Here is a 25,272-nt window from a genome sequence, read left to right as displayed (position 1 = left end):
AAATATAAATTCAGTATGAGATAATGCATATTTATCACCTTAACCCCTGGTGACGTGTTTACGTGGCAGGAGGTAGTAGCCTACTGCTGAGCTATGTAGCGTCAAGGTCAAGTATGACACTAAAATGGGTGGCAGTATGGACAGGTAGACAGATGTAGCTCTACAATGATACCAAATAATCTCAAAGTTTTAGTTGCACTACAAAATACAGAGGAAAAAACCTCATTTTTAGACTTGATTTTTTTCCACCCAATTTTGTGTCCAGAGTTTAGATATTTCGGTCTCAGATCAAAGGCAGACCGGTATGAACTGCAAACAGACAGATGAACCTTTGCAAATGTAGGACAAGATGGGCATTTGCAATGAAAGAGTGGTCTTCATACGGAAATAAAGGGTCTAGTAAGCAAAAATAAACAAAGAAAAAAAGAACTCGAACTTTTACACTTCTTCTCATGCGCGAGCCATATAGCAAATAAAAAACGATATTTCTAACACAACTAGCCATTAGGTTCTTGGAAAATCACCTGAAAGTTGATGTATTAGGATGTATTAATAAATAGCTTTCAAAATGTGTTTCCTACTCGAATTTCAGGCAAAAACGACACAAACCTCCAGGGGTTAATGTGTTAAAAAATAGAATTGAACACACAAGTAGTAAGACATCATACATCAACGCTAATCGGTGAAAAGAATCAGAAAAACTGTTACTAATGGAATTAACAAGGACTTAAGGAAACAGTAATTAATAAATAGATTGATAATTAAAAAAGATGTTTCTAAAAGATCCAAAAAACTTTGTTGGTTCTGTGTTTTATGGCACAACACAAGTAGGTTATTTTTTGCCTAGGTAGTTGGAGTAAACTCCCTTGCCCCAGGACATCATACAGTAGCTGACCCAGGCTGGTCCAACAGTAGGATTCAAACTTGCACAATTTCAGTAGTGATTGCACCAATGTAAACAGATAATGTCATATGAAATGGTAACATCTATAACATGTCATCAAAATATACAAAAATGTATACACTATATAGTATGATTGTCAGATTTATTGTACCACCAAAAGAGGACATTTGATGGCTAGTATAAATAAAATCACAGTGGTTCAGAGGCCTGTTTGCAGTTTGCAGTGAAAATTAAAATGATAGTATACAGAGTGCCACCAAGTCGGGTTATGGGAGTTAATCTGTACAAGTTACTTCCCTTGGTCCACATAAAGAGAGAGAGGTACCTTTTCAAGCTTATTGAGGGCTGGATTCTGGAGGTAGCAGAAGTAAGGTGGTCGGGTAATGTATTTGATGGAGAAATAACCTGGAAAAGAGTCAATTGAAATTGTACTGCTTGGGCTGAATCAACCTGATATTGTTCACCAGATTAATATCTTAACATCTGAACACCTCACTAAACTGGCATGTGTAGTTTTGTTGGAACATAATATAACCTATGAAAACCAACTTGCAAATAAGACATCCTTTTGATTTTACCTATATAGCATCATATAACACTAGATATCATGTTCTTTTTACCTATAGCATAACATAACCCTTAGCAAAACAACGCCAAAATTAGAAATCATGTTCATCTTACCAATAACATAACATAACCCTATGCAAACCAATTCACAAACTGGAGATCATGTTCATTTAACCTAGATGCAAGATCACCTCATTACTATGCATAGAACTTGCTCATTATCAAATTTATCTTAGATCATGATTAGATAAATCCATAAGTTTCATGAAAACAGACAGAAAATTATGTCTTCTTAATTGGTCAAAATGCAAGCCAATCATATGCATGGTCAGCACATTAATATGCATAGATCTTACTCACTTTAAAACTTTTCTGAGGCCATGCTGATAGAAGCCCGAATTTCAAGTTTTGATCCAAATCAGGTTTAAAAAATCAAGCATGCCAAACTCAACAGATATCATCTCGTCTTTATATGCGGAAGTCACTCAATATTGAACTGTTTGAAGTTGAATCAAAATTTAGCCAGAAAAATGTCCTACTATGTGATAATAAGTGTAGCCAATCAGATGCAAGATAACCTCAATAATATGATTGAATTTTGGTCTGTTTTGAAATCCGCAAAGACCTAGGTTATATAACTTCATATTTCAAGTTTGATGAAAGCTGAATCATAAATATGGCCTTTAGAATGGAAAGAAAAAATTGATTATGGATGAATTACTGATGCAGGGACATATTATAATTTGTACATTACGGTTTGGTGAGTTAAAAAATTGATAAAAGATTTGTCCCGATTGAATAAAACTATGAACAATTCCTGAACTGACAGTCTTGCAGACTCATTTGGCCTTATGATCTGATTGGCTACAAATTGATAAGCGAGTTCTTCTGTGCTGAATATAGCTCTGAACCATCAGAAGATTTAATGTTTTATGTGATGTAGGTTCAAGCGCAGTCAACCATATTGTGATTGTGAATTTTGATAAGACATGATCTGTTAATAAAATGATTTTTGAATGTAATCAAATTCCTTGCATTTAAATCCTGGCAGAGTGAAATGACATGTGAAAAGGATATTCAAGAGGAAACAACATACCATTGAACACCCTGAATGTTAGCAAACACATCGTCACAGTAATGGGCCATGTGTGAACACTTTTAATGTAAACAAACATATCATCACAGTAATGAGCCATATGTGAACACTTTGAATGTAAACATTGTCACAGTAATGAGCAATATGTGAACACTTTGAATGTAAACAAACACATCGTCATTGCAATTAGATACATTAAACTATGATTATCATCAATACTCTCCAAATTCTTGCCGAGATGAAGCTTCACTCAGAAATTGATTTATATCTAATAACAAATATGGAAGCAAGGGGGTTTACTAAGTTCTGCATTAATAGCAGCTATGTTACAGGGATCAAGGGCCATAACTCTATATCATTCTACCGTATTACATTTACGTAAGTTCCATAGACTGAATGCATAATAATGAATTCTGAAATCAATATTCAAGGGCAGACAATGATGTTTGAAGGCATACTCATGCTATATCTAAATTCAAGATCCAGATAATCATGACATATCTGAACTCACGATTCAGTGGCTGACAATTAAATGTTTAAGTTATAATCATGACATATCTCAAGTCGTTATTCATCGACTGAGAATTAAGAATGTAGCCATACTCTTAATATATCGGGAATTGTATTCCATGGGGAGATAATTAATGTCTCCAGTCATAATCACTACAAATAGGAATTCTTGATCCAGGGGTCGACAGTTAAAATGTAAATGAATGATCATGACATGTATGAATTCTGGATCCCCGGGCTGAATATTACATGTAAGGTCATAATCATGACATGTATGAATTATGGATCCTGGGACTGAGTATTATTATCTTTAAAGTTATAATCATGACAGGTATGAATTCTGGATCCGGGGACTGAGTATTATTATGTTTAAAGTCAAAATCATGACATGTATGGATTCTGGATCCTGGGGCTGAATATTATGGTTAAAGTCAAAATCATGAACTTTTATGACAACTTATTGTATGTAATAGTGTTGCCATTAAAGGTACTAATGTAGACTGTACAAAGTTATATTTACATTATTTACAACTAATAAAAGGACTGCAATCAGGTTTTGCACAATCCTCCAACTAAATGGGGTGGGGAGGCTCTTGGTTTACTGTAAGAATGTCATATTATTGAAGATTTGTGTAAAATCAGAAGAATGTACTGTATATCCCATCTTGATGACAACATCAACAGCTCTTACATAATGCATACTGACTGTTCCTGCTACAGCTGTTTCGTTATCAAAATGTTTACAAGTCACACAAAGTATGTCCAAGTCTGTTGTGTTTTTCAATCCTTCTGAATGTGTTTCTAGTGTATCAAGGAAAAATACATTTTGAATTGATCCATGGGGTTGATAATTAGGTCTGAAGCCATAATCATGATATCTGTGAACTTAAATCCAGTGGTGACAATTACGTCTTAAGTCATACTCATGACATATATGGACTCAAGATCCTGGGGTCACATTTAAATCTTAGATCATAATAGCAACACTGTATGATAACCTATCAACATTATTTACAACTTGTAATAATGTCATCAATCAGATTTTACAAAATCCTCAAAAATTAATGTGATGGGTGGATTTAATATAAGAAAGTCACACAGTTGCAGCTACGTATGTGCAATCACATACATGTGCACTATCTCTTGTTTCCATGACAAGGTCTGTAGTTTTTCGGTATTGTTTGATTTTGCCTTGATACTGTATGAAGATGGTTATGTGTCACTGTCATCAGATGCTTTATTTGATTCATGGGCACGACTTGAAATCAAATCCTGTACAAGCCTTTCAAGAGTTTCCACCCTTCTGGGGTGTGTTTGTAGTGTGTCAAGGAAAGATGTACCTTGAACTGTTGACAACTGGATGCCTTGAATCTCTCTTGATATTTCATTCTCAAAGTCTGGGTCGCCACACTCCTTACTTAGTGCTTCCAGTGTTGTGCGTATGTCATTCCAAAATGTCTGGTAATCATTTGAATCCACCGTGACTGATTTTGCATGAGCAAATATTTCATTTCTTTTGTCTCTCAAAAACTCTATCAAGTTCAGTTGCTGATGACTTACAGTAAGTACAATGTTAGTAAATAAGGCAGATAAAAGTGTGATATCATAATTACCCAGGTTGGTATCTCCACCCTGTGGAAACAAGATGTCCATTTGAGATTTATTTAGTATTTTCCGCTTCCTTAGATCGTCAATATCTGTTCTGTTGTTAGCAAGATATTGGTCCAAAGTGCACACTGGTGTGCCTATATGATATAGCAGGAGGCGTCTAAGGACCCTAGATCCAACATTTACCAACAGACATGCAATGTGCATGAACCTGTCAGTATCATCAACTGATGGGTGTTGCACGACATTAGTTGCTGTGAATCCTGATGCTGGGGTTTGCATGACATTTGTTGTGGAACCAAATGCAGGGCCTTGCATGACATCCGTTGTTGTTGATGCTGATGTGGGGGCTTGCATGTCATTAGCTATTGTGGTAGTGGCTGTTGGGCATGGTGTGGAACCAGTTGTTGTGGATGGTTTGGAACCAGATGCTGCGGCTTGCAAGATATCAGCTACTGTGGATACTGATGTTGGGGCTTGTTTGGAGATAGTTGCTGTGGATCCTGATGTTGAGGCTTGCATGCCATTAGTTGTTGTGGATCCTGATGTTGGGGTTTGTATGACATTAGCTGTGGAACCAGACGCTGGGGCTTGAATGGCATTAGTTGTTGTGGATCCTGAAGTTGGGGCTTGCATGACATTAGTTGTTGTGGATCCTGATGTTGGGGTTTGCATGACATTAGTTGTTGTGGATCCTGTTGTTGGGGCTTGCATGACATTAGTTGTTGTGGATCCTGATGTTGGGGTATGCATGCCATTAGTTGTTGTGGATTCTGATGTTGGGGTTTGCATGACATTAGCTGTGGAAGCAGATGCTTGGGCTTGCATGACATCAGTTGTTGTGGATCCTGATGTTGGGGCTTGCATGACATTAGCTGTTGTGGAAGTGGATTTTGGGCATGGTGAGGAACTTGTTGTTGTGGATGGTATGGAAGCAGATGTTGTGGCTGGCATTACATTAGTTGATGTGGAAACAGATGTTGGTGCTTGCATGACATCAGTTGTGGTGGAACTGGATGTTGCTGTTTGCATGACCTCAGACGGTGTGGATGTTAGGGATGGTGCGGAACCAGTTGTTGAGGCTTGCTCGACACCATTCATTGTGGATAGTGCAGAAGATGCTGGGACTGATATAACATCAGCTGTTGTGGAAGCTGATGCTGGAATGTGCATGGTATCAGCTGTTGTGGATTCTGATATTGGAGCTTGCATGACATCAGTCTTTGCAAAACTAGATATTGAAATTTGCATCACATCAGATGTTTTGGAACTGGATGATGTGGATGATGTTGATCCAGCTGTTGTGGATGTTGTGGCTCTTGTTGTTGGGGCTTGAATGAGACCAACAGCTGTGGATGATGTGGAGCTAGATGCTGGGGCTTGCATGACATCTGCTTCTGGGGCTGGAGTGGAAACATCTGTTTGGGCTTGTGTAGAATGGCCTGCTAGGTCTTGCAAAAGAACTGCAGGGGCTGAAATAGATAAAAATGATTCTGATACTATATTTAAACTGTTTTCCAGGTATGACACTATTTTAACACAAGAAGAGAGATGTAAATACTAAATCAAAGATTCAGTTTCTAATATAATTAAAGAAATATCTATGAAAAATCTATCTCTATCTATCTAGCTGTGTGTCTGCTACTGTAAAAGGCTTTAAAGTCTATTAGTCTATGGAGACAAGAGACTCAGGTTGATCTGATATCACTTGCATGGCCTATGTATGATTTTAATATCCAAATAAGATATATGTTTAACTAGCTTTAAAGCCTACCATTGGTCAAACTTCATCAGTATGAAATTAATAGCTCATTAGCATACTCATCCTTAATTTTGATGATGTAACTAGACGAGAAATAGAGTCTCCTATCAAAGTTGTAACAAGTTCGGTCAATCTACTGCAGGAATATCTTATTATTAGTGGTTTAAGCTCAGCAAATTAGATACAGCATGACCATGCAAATATGCACAGGGTTTGCACAGCCAGTTGGATGCTGGATTATCATATAAATATGCCTAGAGTTTGCTCATAAAAAAATGATCCAACACCTTCACGATATAAGCTTATTTACCAAATTTAATTACATTGGTGATGGATATTTTCATGATATAAGCCTATTTATCAACTCTGATTACCTTGGGGGTGGCCATCTTCATGATATAAGCTTAGTTACCAAATTTAATTACATTGGTGATGGATATTTGCATGATATAAGCCTATTTACCAAATTTAATTACATTGGTGATGGATATTTGCATGATATAAACATATTTACCAACTCTGATTACATTGGTGATGTCTATCTTCATGACATAAGCTATTTACCAAATCTGCATAACTGATGCAGAGATGCTGCAAGGATTTAAGTATGGAGTGGGGGATTAGAGCAAAACAGGGGGAGATAAAATGGCCATAGTTCAATATTTACCAAACACTTCAATCCTCATCTTTCTTCATCCTCCAGTTTTAGAGCCCTACTAAAATCAAAATCTTTAAAAGATTGTACTTCTAGATGTGTAAGCGTTTATCTGTTGCTTCTGAATTTATTCTATTCTTTACCTGAGTATGAATATTGTTTTGTGCTTAGCACTCCCTTTCATAGTCGGATGTCTGAAGGGACATATACATAGCATGCTTACACAGCTGGAACAAGCTTAGAAAATGTTCTTTATGGTTGTTATGTACAATTTTCCACAACTCAAAGGTAATGTATTTTAGATAATTCCACTCCAAAATAAGATGTTTGAATACAATATGATTTGTGAAAGTTTCACTTTCTTGAATCAGTGGTTTATTATGTAAGATTTACTGTCTGTTTCATAATGTTGTGTTACGATTTTTACGTGCATTAACACCATATGCTGCTTTTTCGGACAGATGTAGTTTGATCAAATAAATATATTTACTTCTTACTTTATTTTTTAGAGGCTTGTTTATTAAATTTATATTGACCCTTATTCTAGGGCTATATTGTTTTGTAACACAAGATGCTGCAGGGCTATGCTGCTTTAGGAAAGAAATGAAAATTGTACTTAACCTTTAAGTTGTCTGTAAATTGATTGGTCTTGTCCTACATGTAATGTTTACATACCACTGAAATAGTGGGTGACCAACATTATATGTTTTTGTCCATCCAGCATGGACAGTTGACTCACACATAACTCCATTTTCATATTCAAAATAACTTGTATATCCATTGCTACTTTCCCAGCTTCAATAATCTGATATACTTTCCAACATTAAAAATAAACTGCTTTCATCAATTTTTTTCAGCCAGAATTTGCCAAACAAATTGTGATCTAAGGTTGAAGGTTGAACCCCGCAGGTCAACACACTACAGATATCTCAATCATGACTTTATACACACGGAACAACCATGCTCCAAATACAATATATATCTACCATGATTTTGTACACACAGACCGACCATGGTCTACATAATATATATATATACATATCTTGATTTTATACATTAACCACCATGGTCCACATACCGGAACCATGGTCCACCTGCAAGATATATCTCTATTGGCCTTTGTCAAATTCGCAATGAATAGCATCATGCTTTTTTTTCACTGTATGATAATTCTTCACACTTTTTTAAGGATTATTATTATATTGTTTTGAATTTGTATGCACAATAAAATGTCTTTATTTTCAAAAAACACACAACATACTTACTGTATCCTCAAGCACACACCAGCATTTCTGTCTTCACAGACACAAACACACAAATACAATGATTTTCTTTCACACACCACACAAATAGAAAGTACAATTTTCTTTCTTTATATATTCCCTGTACATTTATAGCCATGAGTCATACCACAGACTACCTTACAATTGCTTTTTTTCTACATATATCTTGTCTTCTAGATAAAGGTTTGAAACTGCTAAACTATTTGAAAATAGGAAAAGGTCATAGCCAGGAAAAAAGACATCACACACACACACACACACACATATATATATATATATATATATACTGACCAACAATGGTCCCCATACTTTACTACTACATAAATACATGTGTGCCATTTAGATTCAAAACTTTCCACCTTGTTTCTGTTAGTTAATTCCAACTCATAAATGTAGTATTGTTTCAAGAAGTTTTTAAACAAAGGTAGAAATGGCAGTTTTTGTTCATGGCGCATAATATAAATGTGTCTTTTAGAGATCAGCAATATAAAATTAATTACATTGCCTGCTTCTAACATACCAACAATTATTCCTGTAAGAGAAAAGGTATACAGGAAATTAGTGTCATTTCAAATTCATCGGCTTATATCAAGGGTTCATAGCAGCAGTAAGGCACAAAATGTAAGTCTAATTTGATGTTTTCATACTGGCATTACGATAATATTTAAGGTCACCCTACCCACCCACAAATTGCTAAAATCATCGTTTGATACAAGAGTAAAAGTAAAACTTAGTGAAGTATAAACACATAACATGACTCAAAATAAAGCTGCCCATGGCACAAATAATGGTTTTGGAAATGTGTCAGACTCATCACTTTTAGCAGTAGTGTGAAAACGTTTGCATCCTCTATACATGAAGCTATCATTTAACAATGCCAACCTATCTATTCCGAATACTGCTTCTTGCTTTAAATTGTTGTATGTATACTTATATTTGCATAACACAAATCTATCATAACACCCATCAGTGCTTAAAAAGCAACCCATGGCTGATTTTTATAGCTTTTTAAGGTTCACATCAAGCATGGTGACATTTTTAGCTACCATTAGCTTTTTTAGGCAAACGGCTAAATTTCATGTTTTTTACTTTTTGTGGTTGGCTATATACCCTGTTAAAACATTCTAAAACTGATTCAAAGCTGCAGTCCCTAAAAGAGATAGAAACATGTTTCAGGTGAATCGATACAAAAAGAACATTAATTATTATTTGCTGTTCCATTGTTTCCACAATAGTGTTTGGGCAAGAACTCTATGTAGTAATTTATACTGAAACCAAACTAGATTAGAATATTTTGTAATTCTCTATGTTAAGGCAAAATGCCTTGTCAAATCAAACTGGTTTGGTTAAGTTACATTTTCTATTTCGCTCTTAAGTTTTTAATATTTTTTGTGTCTTTCACAAAATATTATAAATATTTCTTCAATCCTTTCTACATTTCAAGGAAAAGTAAAAGCTTTTGTTCTTTACGTGTTTCTTATCTGACAACATTTCACAATATTCAGGTTATATGCTCTTGTTTTGCTGCTACATATTTGATATACAAATATTATAGCTGGTAGCAGTTGATATCAGAATATTTACTAATGTACATTTTCCCTTTAATAATGCTCTATTTTACTCAGTTTTGTCCTTTGATACACGATTAAAGTATGTTATCTACAATACGATGTATGATCTCTATGATATACTGCATGTCTTGCATACAGTATGAGATATGATCTCTATGACAGACTGCACGTCTTGAGTACAGTATGATCTCTATGATAGACTGCATTTTTGAGTACAGTATGATGTGTGATTTATATGATAGACTGCATATTTTTAGTACAGTATGTCATACGATCTCTATGACAGACTGCATGTCTTGAGAGACCACTTACTCTCCACTTGGTAGAGTTAGGTGGACAGGTCTTCCTTCAAGATGAGTTTAATTGTATTTCAAACCAAATAATATTAAATATGCCATTTCTTCATTATTCTACTCCTCAACATAAGGATTTAAACAGAACTAAGTATAAATTCAATTTATTTTTAATCTTACCTATGGGTTGTAATGACTGATAATGGAATTCCCAGATGTGCCCTAGGATAATGGGCATCCCCATAAAACCTGTCTGTCCAACAACCCATACAATGATGTCATCAGGACCTGAGGATGGTGAGCTCGTTACAATGAAAATATCCATTTGTAGTTTCCTAGCCATAGCAACCACCACCACATGGTCTGCCCATTCTCCATCCCTGGCCATTCGTGTACAATAGTCATCAAATGTCTCATCATGGATGAAACTCTCCAAATTTATGGTGCCTTCAGATGCCTGAGTGGGTGAGAAACATTCGGTTAAGTACTACATTATTTGACAAAAATTGATGCTAATAATTTATTACCCCATCACTTATTAGCTTATTGTGTTCTCAATGGTCAATGTAGGTCAGAAGAAAACATCTTTCTGACATAAATGATAAAACCTCTAAATGTTTCTCATGCAAGTTATATGAAACTATTGCAAGTTATATATATTTATATACAGAGAGAGAGAGAGAGAGAGAGAGAGAGAGAGATACAGAGAATGGATACATATCTGCAAGATGCTCAAGCTAAAAAAGAAGTTACTTGTTGATGATTCCCTATAATGCTTACAGTTTCTGTTCATCAAGCCATGACTGAACATCAGAGAAAAGATTTTTTAAACATTTCCTTCAAATTCCCCTTTATAGACAGACAGCATAAAATCTTTGCTTACATGCAGTACTCTATTGGTCCTCATGAAGGCAACTACTTCCTGGCGCAGCTGTTTTGGTGTTTTTTGTACAACACAATTTAATCGTTGAAGTTGACTGGAGACAGCCTCAAAAAAGCAGTTACCATTAGCAGGAGTTTCACCATGAAATTGCAGCCCCATTGACAGACAGTTTTCTTCTAGTGTAGATTGACGTGAAGAGGCATCTTGATGTGACTTGCTTAGAATTTGGCACAAAAGGTTAGGGTCAGAACAAGGAACTCCTGTAAAAAAAAATTCAAATAAGCTTACACACTAAAATCTGGCACTAAAATTTAAGGTCTAAAGAAGGCACTCCTGCAAACAGAATTTTACATATGCATGCTCATTTGATCTTTATCAGACAGAAGCTTGAACTTCTATAGTTTAAATTCAATAATGCATTTTGCTGTATCAGCACTCCAAATATATATCATATTGTCGTATCCACAAGGTATGGTACTTGAAAAATTTAGTGACCATTACCATTTTATTGTTCCAAGTATCAAAGTTTAGTAGCCAAAGGTCAACCAGCATGAAAGGTTTAGTGGCTTTAACCAATTTCCTGTTCCAAGTAAAAATCAAACTTTAGTAGCCACAGGGTAACCAAGTTGAAATGTGTTCGGCCAATACAAATATAGGTCATTGAAGCCTAATAATCTGGTCCCTGCCAAGAACAAATGAAAGACAAATGAGTGCAGACTTAAAGACAGCAGGTGACAAAAGCAGAATTTCTATTTAAGGCAAATTCAAATTTATTAGACAAGCAGCAGCACGTTATTTCAAGAACATTCAGATCTGTATAACATAGCAGTCAACAGTAATTTTCTGCTTAAACCCAAGGCCAAACACTGAAATTCATGATATGAAGCTGGCTAAACCATGTCTTTACATATTGCCTGGAATGAAACTGACTTTTAGGTTGATGGTTTGTAGCTTGCTAAACTATGTCTTTACATATTGCCTGGAATGAAATTGACTTTTAGGTTGATGGTTTATAGCATGCTAAACCATGTCTCTACATACTGCCTGGACACAAACTGCCCTATATATTCTATATCTTTACATAATGACTTTACTCAGATTGATTTACTTATAAATTCTTTATACAATGGCATGACTCAAACTTACTTATAAATTTACTATTTGAAGAATCCTGAACCATGTCTTTATATAATGATATGACTCTAACTGACCTATAATTTACTGTCTGAAGCATGCTGAACCATTTCTTTACGTACTAGCTGGTCTCAAACTGACCTATATATTCTATATCTTTACACAATGACTTTAATCAAATTGACAAATTTAGTGTCTGAAGCATGTCTTTATATAATGACAGCACTCAAACTTACTTATAAATTTAATGTCTGTAGCTTGACTGATAACAGATCTATAACGTCATTCTACTGACAGCTTCTATGCACTTATACTAGTTCTAATGACAGTACTTTCACTGCTGACTAAATTTCTTGTATCTCTTTCCATGTATAAATTTATGGCAATTCCACTGACAGTAATTTTACGACCAAATTAATTCCCTGTATTTTTTCCATGCACATATTTTTCCAGACAATTACCATAAGCTGAGGTTAGCTGCACAGATAATTTGTTACACTTGTCTACAACAGCCACACTAATCACACGGACAGGTGGTGATTTAATGTACGAACCAGCTGTCATGTGATCATAAAGTGACTATAAGTTAAATTGCACGTTCCAACTAGTTGGTGTCTGACTAGCGGTGTACGCATGTATCGTTATAAAGTGCTGATGTCATTTTCAAGTATCGCATTATGATTTTTAAGGTGAACTGTTGGGAACTTTCAATTGCAATTCTGAATATTTAGTGTGTGTGATTTGGATTTTTAACGTAGCTTTAACAATTTTTCAGTCATTTTGCTATGATGTCTGCAATGTGGCAGTTTATAGTGATGTCTAGCACTGGGGCATCATGCCGCAGACATGTAGTATGATGTCCAACCCAGCCACATTATTCTGACACCAGGCCGACCAGTCCTAACACTAAGCTCTTAATGCTGAGTGAATATTTAGTTGCAAATGTGAATGTTTTACTTAAAAATGTGAAGTGCTGTTTATTAGTTGTACAATAAATCAGTCAAAAACTTGGCAAAGATTTTAGTTTAATCACATTATCAGAGTATCTATCTCAGTAAAGAATTAAACTTGAACTGAATAAACAGTCAATTTGATTTTATGGAAATCAGGATACAGGATATTATGTGATATTATGTGATATACTGCAATATACTTGCAGAGCTATGTTGGCAAAGAACAACTAAACCTAATGTGGTGGCGTGAAAACAGCAAAAGGCTAAACAGGAATGGAAAATGTGATTGGAATATGAGCTGCAAAACAGCAACAGCCACAAGTGGGCCTGATATCACTCACTGTGCTTATGAAATATTAATAGTTTACCATTTCACTAAGCAGGCTCATGTATCATTGTGAAAACACAATTTATCTCACTATCTCTCAGCTCTGAATCATACTAATCTGCATATTTTGCTGTGCACTGTTTTGATAAATGTATTCTTAACGGCATACTATGAACATTATCATGAACTTAGTCAAAACATAATCAGAAATGTAGTTGCTATATTGTTAACAAGCCCAATCAACTAGATGTTTTATATATTCTTAACAAGCCCAGTCAAGCAGATGCTTGATATATTGTTGAACAATTTAAACCGATTACAAAAATAACAGTTGGTGCCTGGTTTTGTTCAAGTGCATTTGTAAATGTTCCGTTCTAGGTAGAGATTATATACTTTACAATGTTTGCTACAGGGCAAACTGTAACAACTGGATATAGTTCTACTAACATCGCAACTAGCAAATACTGGACTGTTACTGGGATCAGTGACCACTCCTGCTATTTTGACTAGCACTAAATGGAATTAAGCCAACTGAGAATTTGGGAATCTGTGATTCTTTTGCATGTGGTATGAATCAGTGAATTGCTGTAGAGTTGTGAAATTCATGCCAAAATCATAGGGTTGGCAGGTCTGTTGTTAACAAGATCAGTCAATCATACGATTAGTGTGTGTGAGTTTCAGTCATATTCATCCTCAACTAATACTGTCATGATGAAGAATTATTTAACAAGTTTGATCAATATCATGTTAACAAGAGTCTCAAGAGTGGTTACAATCTTCATATCAGGTGCAAGAATAAATATATCCTTATTTCTAGTTATAATGAAAACAGGAGTATACATCTCAGAATGATAATGCACAATTGTTGTCTGGCAAAATGAATGTATGATGGAGAGTACTTGGCCCACCAGTGACCAAGTATCATAACATAATGTCAGAAGCATGATGGAAAGCAATTGACCTAAGACAACATATTAAGCCAGATACATGATGGACAGCACATGACCCACTATGACTATACGAGAAGGCCAGATGCATGATGGAATGCACAAGTGTCACTATGGACCCAGGAATATGCCAGAAAGCCAGATTGACAGCAAAAGACCCACTATGTACACAGGACTATACCATAAAGTCAAATACATGAAAGATACTATAAGACCCGCAATCACTGCAGAACCATACCAAAAAGCCACATAAGCTAATTAGATAGGTAAAACAATTCATACCTTTGGACTGATCAAGTTTACTTGGAATCTTAATTGCTCTAGCTCTGACATCACGGTCTTGAGGCAAGATTTGGACTTTGATATCGGTGTTTTCTGAAAAAAGAAAGTGGTGTTTTGCATACAGAGACCTATCTATGCATACAACAAGCTAACTGCTATTATTTTAAGGTAGTGATGTCTTAAAAACAGAGAGATATATTTAAAGCATGATAATCAAAAATCACTTGAAGAAAGTACTGTCTTATGCATGAAGAGATCTTGAGCAACCAATTCAGCCTGAAAATGCAATTAACAACAAAGACTTAGCAAACCTTTCAGGAAATATTTGTCCCATACCTACTAAAAGTGTACAATGGTGAAATTGGCTTGTGCCCTTGTGAAAGAAATGTAGACTTACTATTCGGACATTAAAGAGAGGAAAAGGACAGTTTGATGGAAAACTCAACCCTAACCCCAATGAAGTATACAGCACAGAAAACCCATATAATGTACACAACACAGAAAACCCCAATGAAGTGCACAACACATGTTAGAATACTAATACAAAAATATAGTAAGTTTCTTCACAAAAGCTGAAGGAGAGTGCCTTATGCTATATAACAGAAATAAAAGGGTGATGGAATACAAATTACTAAAATAACCATAAAGATAGGACAAATGACAACACAGAAGTATTCTAAGCATAACGTCATAATCTCTAGCAACTTGAAAGTATAAACTGGAATGGAAAGTGTGATGGGAAATTTATGTTTAGTCTTGAACATTCAAATACATTCAAAATACAGTACATAATGTATCATCCAATGATGCTGTATGCCAAATTTCATCAAACTTAAGTTATTAAGCCATGATGTTGACCTTGAAGATAGGACCTTCATTTATATTCATCCTTCCACTCTAATGATGTATAAGCAAAGCAAATTTCACTCTCGGGAGGTGTAACGGAAAACTTAATATAATGAGTCATGAAAGATGTACCTTAAAGATTGGACTCTCAGCAAGAGACGTGACATTGTTCTTAATGATGATATCCAAGAATACTAAGTTTTATCTGTACGTCTTAAATGGCCATAAAGTTATAAGGCTGAAAACTAACTCCACTCCATTCACTTGCTGGTCTGTCTAATTTGCAAGGATTGAATAATGTTGATCTTTGCAAACAATGAGAATTAGATATACATAAGATGAGGAATGCAGTTTATGTGACTACAGCAAAATTTAAGACCTGCCAAAGGAATAATTTATCCATTCCTGGGACAATAAGACCTGCCAAAGGAATACTAATTTATCCATTCCTGGGACAATAAGACCTGCCAAAGGAATAATTTATCCATTCTTGTGACAATAAGACCTGCCAAAGGAATACTAATTTATCCATTCCTGGGACAATAAGACGTACCAAAGGAATAATTTATCCATTCCTGGGACAATACAACCTGCCAAAGGAATACTAATTTATCCATTCCTGTGACAATAAGACCTACCAAAGGAATAATTTATCCATTCCTGGGACAATTTGACCTGTTAAAGGAATACTAATTTATCCATTCCTGAGATAATAAGACCTGCCAAAGGAATCTTGATTTAACCATTCCTGGGACAATTTGACCTGCCAAAGGAATACTGATTTATCCATTCCTGAAACACTAAAGGAAATTGAAACACTTCTGGGAGGGAGACTGAAACATCTTACTCTTTTTCTAGCTTACCTGTTTCTCCTCCTTTTTCTCCCTGACTCTCCTGAAAAATAGAAAGTGTATCATAATAAGCATTTCGATTAGTATACAGATGTATCTTTAATATCTGTCCTCAATGGACTGTATGTTAAGTATGTGAGGTTTATTTGTGTGGACTGTGTGCTAATGTAGTATGTCATACTAACATAGCATGTGATATATATTTATGTGGACTATATGTTAACTGATTATGTTATGATATTTGTTGTGTGGATTAAGCATTTTGGAAGGCACTGATAGATATAGGGATCAAACCACTAAATTATTTCCATAGACAACTTTGTCTTGGAAACTAAAACTACTTTCTGAACTACATGTTTCAATATACATTTTTTAACTATGATCTGAAACAATGTAAAAATGAGCAATAATTTTTATTAAACTTAAAATATAATTTATTTCCCTAAAATACAAAATTACCGGATGATGAATGAAATCCTGAATAGTATTAAATGTTCTATCAATTCCCAAAGTATCACGTATTCTGAGTGATTTCCAGTGGTGTTCTTAATGATGTGCACAAATGTAACCTTTTACCATTAGATGTAATTATGAATCACAAAAACATAATCCTAAAGTACCTCTAGATGAATTCAGAGTAATTCCAAAACAACCTCAATTCTAAGTGGGCTGAGCAAGCACTTAGACATGTTTTCTAGGATTGATGCTAATGCTTGGAATACTTAATTCTGAAATATGCAACAGATGAACAATACATATACATTCTAGAATGGTACGAAGTTGTAAACAAGGTCACATTCCTTACACTAATCAATCAGGAACCAGGTCTGCTTGGCCTTTCAAATATAAAATTAACCACACTCAATGAAACATAAAAATATAGGTCACACTGACATACCTTTGGATCTCACAATGTTTTATGAATTAAGGCAAAAAAATACACAGGTGCAAAAAACTACATCGGTCATGAGCTACTCGGAAGTGCAAACACTTTATCAAGAATGCATTACGTATTTGTAAAGTTATGCCCATACTCAAAGGTAGTTAGACCAGGAAATACACACTAAAATATTGCCCAAGGCTACTTGGGTTGTACACAAAAATAACAACTCTTGATATCTAGTTGATACCAATATGATAATGGTACCAGTCTGACATCAAATACGGCCACCACATAGAATAATTTCTTATTGTTACTTGCTTCTGAAAGGAAGGTTTAATTGGCAACGAGTTTTCGCTGAACACTTAATAGGTTAATTTGCTAGTAGATGAAAAAGGTGTGGCTTCAGCATTGATGACACTGTTAGTGTAGGTGTCCACATGTAAAAACATGTATACATACACAACATACGTGCATCTCAACCATTCATTTCATTCTAGATGTCATAATGTATTTAAGGAAAAAGGACATGTCAATATGACCAACTGTACTGATGCTGTAGCAATAAGATTTTCAATGTTGCAGCTGTGGTGGTCATATTGGATATTTGAAGGGCTCCATTTTCATTTTGTACCAACCGAAGTTGTCAGAAGTCTTTTAGTGAAAACAACATGTCAGTATGACCTTGCCTTCCAGAAGATAAGTGACAACAAGCCATTTCAAGCTAATTTCATGGAGGCAACAATAGATGTCAAATCATAACCAGTTTCATTTATGACCAGCTAGAATGTCTCAAGAAGTCTTTCATTGTTGTTGTTGGGTTTAACGCCATTTTTCAGCACAAGATAGGCTATGCATGGCGGCCAGTACTAATGGTTGAGGAAGAACCCGGGAAAACCCCGGAAAGAACCACCGACCCACGAGAAGCTACCGGCAACCTTTCTCACACACCCACGCTGGCTGAATATGAAACTCGAACCGGCGCAGACAGAGGTGAGATGGCAGAGATTCGTAACGGACAGCGCTTTAGACCACTCAGCCACTCGGGGCCCCCAAGTCTTTCTTGAAAACCTCATACTAATATTTTGTTAAAAATGGCAATTTTAATAGTTTATTGTTGATTTTTTCTGCATGTTAAAGAATGTAAAATGATATATAGTTATGTAGGTGACTCATATCTGTCAAAGGTTGGATTTTATAGCGGGAATCTTTTTTTAAATGAAGTTAGTTGTCTTCATTTAATTTTATACTATTATCAACTACAATGCAGTAGGGCAGAATGTACATATGTGTTTCACCTTTTTTTGTCACTAATAGTACTCTGTCTGGTTTGCATTTCAACATACAATAAACATCAAAAATAGTCAGCTTGCTTTTGTAAAATTGTGCATAATATACTTTATAGCACACAGTGCGTTGCTTATTTACAAATTAAAGGCAATATATTTACCACAATCTGGAATGCTTTTACTTAGGAGAAATCTCCAAGTGAGGTAAAACTTGTACTCACCATATCCTCAAACCAAAACTGCAACTGTTTGTTTGACTCTATTATATTGTCATGACATACACAGCATACTTCTGGCTTCTCTTGAAGCAGTGACACAGGAATCAGGCTGTTGATACTGTCACCACTGTATTCAGGACACTGTATAAAGTACTCAAACCTCAGACTCTGGCCCAGATATCCAATGATCTTAATGAGAGTGGCAGAGACAAGCTCTCTCACCTGAATGCACAACTTTGAAGATGGAGTCTTGTCTGTGATCCCCTTTCTTGTGACTCTCATATATATGATGTAGTCCCTAAAGTGAATGGTCAGTTTGTGATAATGGTCCAACTGAAAAACACCGCACCCACAGAAGATCAGATTATCCAGGGTCCCATTATTCATCTTTGTGGCTATTGGCCAGTGTGCAACACAGGCAGCAAGAAGTCGATGAAAAATTGGTGACGGCAAATATTTTCCCATGAAGACATAGCATAGGACTGTGGAACTCTCCATCTGAGGGTGTGCTTCTGGGCAGATGACCTCTCTGGGAGTTTTTTGACGGAGCATACATGGGGCAAGAAAATAATCCTCCTCCTAAAAAATAAAGGATTACATTTAATGGGAATATTTGGCAGAGATATAGATTTTTCATTTTTCATAATGAGAAAAAATAAACATGGGTAATCAGCTAAATTATACTATTCTTACTAAGCCTTGGGCCTCACATGCATACATCAGCATTTACACCCTAATGATTCCTTGAGAGGCATGTTTTAAAGATCCATAAATAGATACATCCTACAGCAATAAGACCAAAACACGTTTCTAAAGACAAGTCAGTTAGTTGTTGACAAAAGACAATGACATTAGTAAAGTTATATAACTCTTTCAAGCTTAATGTTGTGCTTAACCTGTCAGTTAGAAAGGTTGGCGTATTCACTTCAAACAACCTGACTTTATTGAATTTAATAAATTCAACATGCATGCATGATTGTGTAATTGACAAAAAATCTGGATAGTACAAATGAGATGCATGCTGTTGTAGAGAGTGATACATGTGACATGGAAACTATATGATGGGACCAATGTCAAGATTCCAATTTGAGAATGAAACATTAACTTCTGTGCATGAAAATGGTTTTCCAAATCCAGCAGTCACATCGGAGTTGCCTAAACAATATGGATCAGAATTGAATTACGAATGAAACCTGTTTGATACAGACATTATTAGAAACGTTGTGTCAACATAAGAATATTAATTCTAATTGATGATGCAATGGAGTTTATGAAGCTTTAAAAGCACCTGACTCCTATTGTCGTGGCATTATGCAGTCAATATAACATTCTAACGCAGCTGTAAAAAGTACCAATTTTAGAGTCCTTGGCTCATCTGATCAACACTGCTATAACCTTACATAGTAGAGAGTAAAAACTGTATAAATATAACATGACTCGCGTTACAATGAAATGGAACCCCAGCATCAAAGAAAAAGCATAAACTTCTGACACAAGTATGTTAACACTGAACAGTTTGTTATGGCATAAATTATGCCCATGGTCAAAGCTGATTTTGTCTTGTACAGTCATTTAAGAAAATGAATTTTAGTCTGTACATTCTACACATCACGTCTTTTATTTCTTCGGACATGATACTGGAATCCATTGCCAGTGAGATGACCATGCTTAAAATTTCAGTGGCATTCACAACAACAGGCATTACAGGCGGAGATTAACAGATTTTACTCATAAAATAATCCCAAACATTATGGCCACACAAATACAGCTCTTTATGGGGGGGGGGGGGGTAAAAACAAGGCTCATAATGCAGGGTAAAATAACTGGCAGGTATGTTTATAGCTAAATATGTACATGTCATGAGACATGGGTAGATATGTACAAGACATGTGACAATTGGCTAAATATAGACACGTGATGAGATATGGCAAAATAAGTAATGTCTTGCAAAATGGCAGAATACTGAAATACATAATGATTTAAAATGAACAATGTATTCCAGTGTATATAAAATTAAAATTAGTTTAAATGTGGGAATGAACTATATTACCTTATAATGAGAATGAGTTTATTTCACATCCATTCATGGTACCAAAACCTAACTGTAAATTCACATTGGGCATAAATGAACAGACTTGGAATAACTTTGTCATTAGTTAACATTTTTAAACAAAATGGGTTTTCAATCGATCCAGAAATATTAACAGTAAAAGGAAGAGATGCATATCTTCTAAATGTATTATGTCACTCAGTCCAAGGAAATAAATTATCTTCCTAAATTTACTGTGTACATATAGTGGTAACTGTCTTGAAACTTGCACACACTTCAGTTATCTATTTAACACTAGCATATAATACTTCTACTGATTTTTACTCTAGGAATTTGTTTTCAGGACTGAGTAGATACTAAGTGAGAGAAATTGAGCTTCTAGTCTCGAATTGATGAATTTGCTTCATAGCACCATAGCATGAAGAAACAGGAGCATCATTTTTGAGATGTATTTTTCCATTACTTGCCATGTGCTTGAATCATCAAATTGCCTCCTTTCCACTTAGTATGAAAACTTTTCCGCTATCTAAATTTAGAAGGACTTTGCATTCATTTAGGACCTTCATAGACCCTTATAAGGACTAGTTTGGATTCAATTCATAATACTATAAGTTCCTTCCTAGCTTTTGTTTATAATTTTGATAATTAAATTGTTTGAAATGTTTTATAAAAAAAAATTGATGGGTTTGCTTCTTTTCTGTTACTTAAGTTTGTGCCCATAAAGTCGCAACATCAACCACTGTTAAAATACTCTTGTATGTATAGTTTTGGATATCTTAGAGTCCAGTTGCGTTTTGATAAGTGCTGTTAGTTTTGGCAGATATATTTAATGACGATTATTATCTTATTTTTCAAGTATGACAACTTTGTAACGTGGTTCTTAGCAAACTTGTAGAATTGGTGGTTGAATAAATAATATAATTCTCATAAATTCTTATAATTTATAAATACAGTCTTTAGCTTTCTAACAGCCACTTGTCAGCCAAAACAATATGTTGTGTTCTTTCTACTTTCAACTGTCAGACATATATTTCTTCAAAATGCATCTCTGAAATCATATCTACAAACTTGTTACACCATGAATAAGAAATATTTGTCGCTTTGAAGTAGTACATGATTCACCTCACATATATGAATCTCCTCTATATACCCTGAAGATTATGGTTTGTGACATCTACTTCAGTAGGATTGGTTTTGTGTGTGTCTCGTCATTGTCCATCCGCCCAAGAAACTATGTTTTGATGGTTGTGCATGAATGTGCACCTCTACACAGGATGATTTTCCTTCTAAGATGAGATGAGTAACTACATTCCCACTTGTCACTGAAATCTCCAGTAAATGCAAAATTATCACTGGAAACATTGGGGTTTGTGTTCCCATTTTTTCGCATTTTGCTTCCAGTGTAAAATATTTATATTCTAAATTTCAATTTTAAGATCAATACGACAATTCTTTTTGAAACTTTGAAACTGATGTCGAGCACTCTACTAAGTACAAATGTCGCTCGGCAGTAATACGTGCGCATTGATATTGATGTTGTATCTATTATTGTGCTGATGTGCCTTTTAACTCCTAATACACACATTCATTACATTCATTATTGTTATCAATATAAGGATTTGATAGGTGATTAAACTTAGTAGTGCTGTCATTAACTGTGAGAAGATTTGTATTTTAATATGAACAGACCTTGATTTCTGATGCCTCCTCGCTGTAGACCCTAAGCTTAGCAATTATGTTTAACTGCTCCATCAGTAACAGTATGTGCTCTTTGTTGTCATGGAGATCCTGGTGTTTCTCTTTTGTCCAGACAGCATCTTTAAATGAAAAGAAAACAGCTGTCAGACTGGTTAAGTCAAGTGTGCAGATAGATCTAAAGTCTGAGATAAATACATTCTTTAGGTAATAAGGAAAATAAATACTTTGGAACAGATCACAATGAAAATGCATCAAGCACTTGGAAAAGATAATAATGAAAATGATTCCTTTGGAACATGGTCTTCTTAGCTAGAAAACAAAAGCCCCTCAAAGGAACTTATGCATTACAGTTCAAATATTTTTTCCAAGAATCTAAGATCAGAAACATTCTTCTTTTTAAGGGCGGTTTAGTGAAATCATTTTTAGCATTAACGGGTTTGGTCACATCTTTATCATTAATGAGCTTGGTCACATCTTTATCATTAATGAGCTTGGTCACATCTTTAGCATTAAAGAGCATGGTCACATCTTTAGCATCAATGTGCTTCGTCACATCTTTAGCATCAATGAGATTTGTCACATCTTTAGCATTAAGGAACATTGTCACATCTTTAGCATCAATGAGCTTTGTCACATCTTTAGCATCAATGAGCTTGGTCACATCTTTAGCATCAATGAGCTTGGTCACATCTTTAGCATTAATGAGCTTGGTTACATCTTTAGCATCAATGAACTTGGTCACATATTTAGCATTAATGATTTTGGTCACATCTTTAGCAACAAGGAGCTTCTTTATCATCAGTGAGCTTGGTCACATCTTTAGCATTAATGAGCTTGGTCACAACTTTAGCATCAATAAGCTTGGTCACATGTTTGGCATCAATGAGCTTGGTCACATCTTTAGCATTAATGAGCTTGGTTACATCTTTAGCATCAATGAGCTTGGTCACATCTTTAGCATTAATGATTTTGGTCACATCTTTAGCAATAAGGAGCTTCTTTATCATCAGTGAGCTTGGTCACATCTTTAGCATTAATGAGCTTGGTCACAACTTTAGCATTAATAAGCTTGGTCACATGTTTGGCATCAATGAGCTTGGTCACATGTTTAGCATTAATGATTTTGGTCACATCTTTAGCATTAATGAGCTTGGTCACAACTTTAGCATTGATGACCTTGGTCACATGTTTTGCATCAATGAGCTTGGTCACTTCTTTAGGATCAATGAGCTTGGTCACATTACTTAGCATTAATGAGCTTGGTCACATCTTTAGCATTAATGAGTTTGGATACATCTTTAGCATCAATGAGCCTGGTCACATCTTTAGCATCAATGAGCTTGGTCACATCTTTAGCATTAATGAGCTTGGTCACATATTTAGCACTAATGAGCTTGGTCACATCTTTAGCATTAATGAGATTGGTCACATCTTTAGCATCAATGAGGTTGGTCACATCTTTAGCATCAATGAGCATGGTCACATATTTAGCATTATTGAGCTTGGTCACATATTTAGCATTAATGAGCTTGGTCACATCTTCAGCATTAATGAGCTTGGTCACATCTTTATCATCAATGAGCTTGGTCACATCTTTAGCATCAATGAGCTTGGTTACATCTTTAGCATCAATGAGCTTGGTCACATCTTTAGCATTAATGAGCTTGGTCACATCTTTAGCATTAATGAGCTTTTACATCTTTTAAGTAATTTTATCATTAACCTAAATATTACGAGATAAAATACTTTTCTCTTTGTACAAATAATTTGTGTACTAATGGTGTTGTTGTTATGGGTTTAATACCATTTTCCATTACAGGATAGGCTATACATTGTGGCCTGCATATCTGGTGGCTGAAGTACATAGGAAAACCCCTGGAAGAACCAATGACCCAAAGAACACTATTAGCATGATTTCTCACATGACCACAATTGCCAATAATGAGACTCAAAACCATGTGGTCAGATGTGGGATGTCAGTGGTCTGTACTGTTGAGTACCTTAGACCATTTGGCCACCCAAGTTCATTAAATGTGGATGATATACTATTTAATGTTTCCTTAAATTATTAACCACATTATTGTCAAATTATTAAAAAACTCAACTGAATTAATCCTAACGAATCTCGCTAATATTAATTACAAACTTGTCTACACCAGACTATACTAACATGTATACAAACTGCAGATTGAAGCTTATTATATTATTGATTTTATTTCATATCACAGAGACTGTCTTTGACAACAAACTGTATTACTGAATGATGTGTGATCTATGTATTCATGATGTTTGCTCTGAAAGTCGAGGAGATGATAAATTTCTTCATTTGCTAAGAACCCTGAAGCAATCTCAGCAAAACAACTCCAAATATGGCATCGATTGCCAAAAATATGCAGTGATACTCTTGGTTAAATCAAGACTGAACTAACATCATCTAAAATTTGGTATCAAGAGGAAATCTGTCCATACTAATTATCAAATTGGTACCATTTTCATTTAGGATAAGTCAATACCATAATAAGTCCTATGATAGAAACCCGATACTGATGTGATCATTAATCTAGCAGAAGTATGAGTAGCAATTACAAGATTTCAAAAATTATGTCAGATTGTCACCATTTTAGTTTATACCCAAGTAGATGTCATAGAGAATATTTTGGTAGA

At 35.1% G+C, this 25,272-nt stretch overlaps 1 protein-coding gene and 1 long non-coding RNA gene across 5 annotated transcripts in view; both read right to left on the bottom strand.

The window, feature by feature from the left end:
* Positions 1–25,272, bottom strand: part of LOC149784698 (uncharacterized) — a 192,562-nt gene that overhangs the window by 53,274 nt on the left and 114,016 nt on the right. The window lies entirely within an intron of this gene.
* The window catches only part of LOC149784699 (uncharacterized), a 72,098-nt gene continuing 49,409 nt past the window's right edge, over positions 2,584–25,272 (bottom strand). Inside the window, exons 8-14 of the mRNA XM_089933337.1 lie at positions 22,600–22,727; positions 18,864–19,439; positions 16,486–16,516; positions 14,777–14,869; positions 11,133–11,392; positions 10,430–10,706; positions 2,584–6,157 (exon numbers count right to left, since the gene is read on the bottom strand). Coding sequence (XP_089789463.1) covers positions 4,290–6,157; positions 10,430–10,706; positions 11,133–11,392; positions 14,777–14,869; positions 16,486–16,516; positions 18,864–19,439; positions 22,600–22,727 — 3,233 coding nt within the window. The 3' untranslated portion in view covers positions 2,584–4,289. The remainder of the gene's footprint in view (positions 6,158–10,429; positions 10,707–11,132; positions 11,393–14,776; positions 14,870–16,485; positions 16,517–18,863; positions 19,440–22,599; positions 22,728–25,272) is intronic.

This window comes from Sinohyriopsis cumingii, chromosome 14, assembly GCF_028554795.1.
Source record: "Sinohyriopsis cumingii isolate HCF-2022 chromosome 14, ASM2855479v2, whole genome shotgun sequence".
In the NCBI taxonomy this organism is placed as follows: Eukaryota; Metazoa; Mollusca; class Bivalvia; order Unionida; family Unionidae; genus Sinohyriopsis; species Sinohyriopsis cumingii.
Note: the sequence above shows the minus strand (reverse complement) of the source record. Positions and strands in the feature narration are given on the sequence as shown.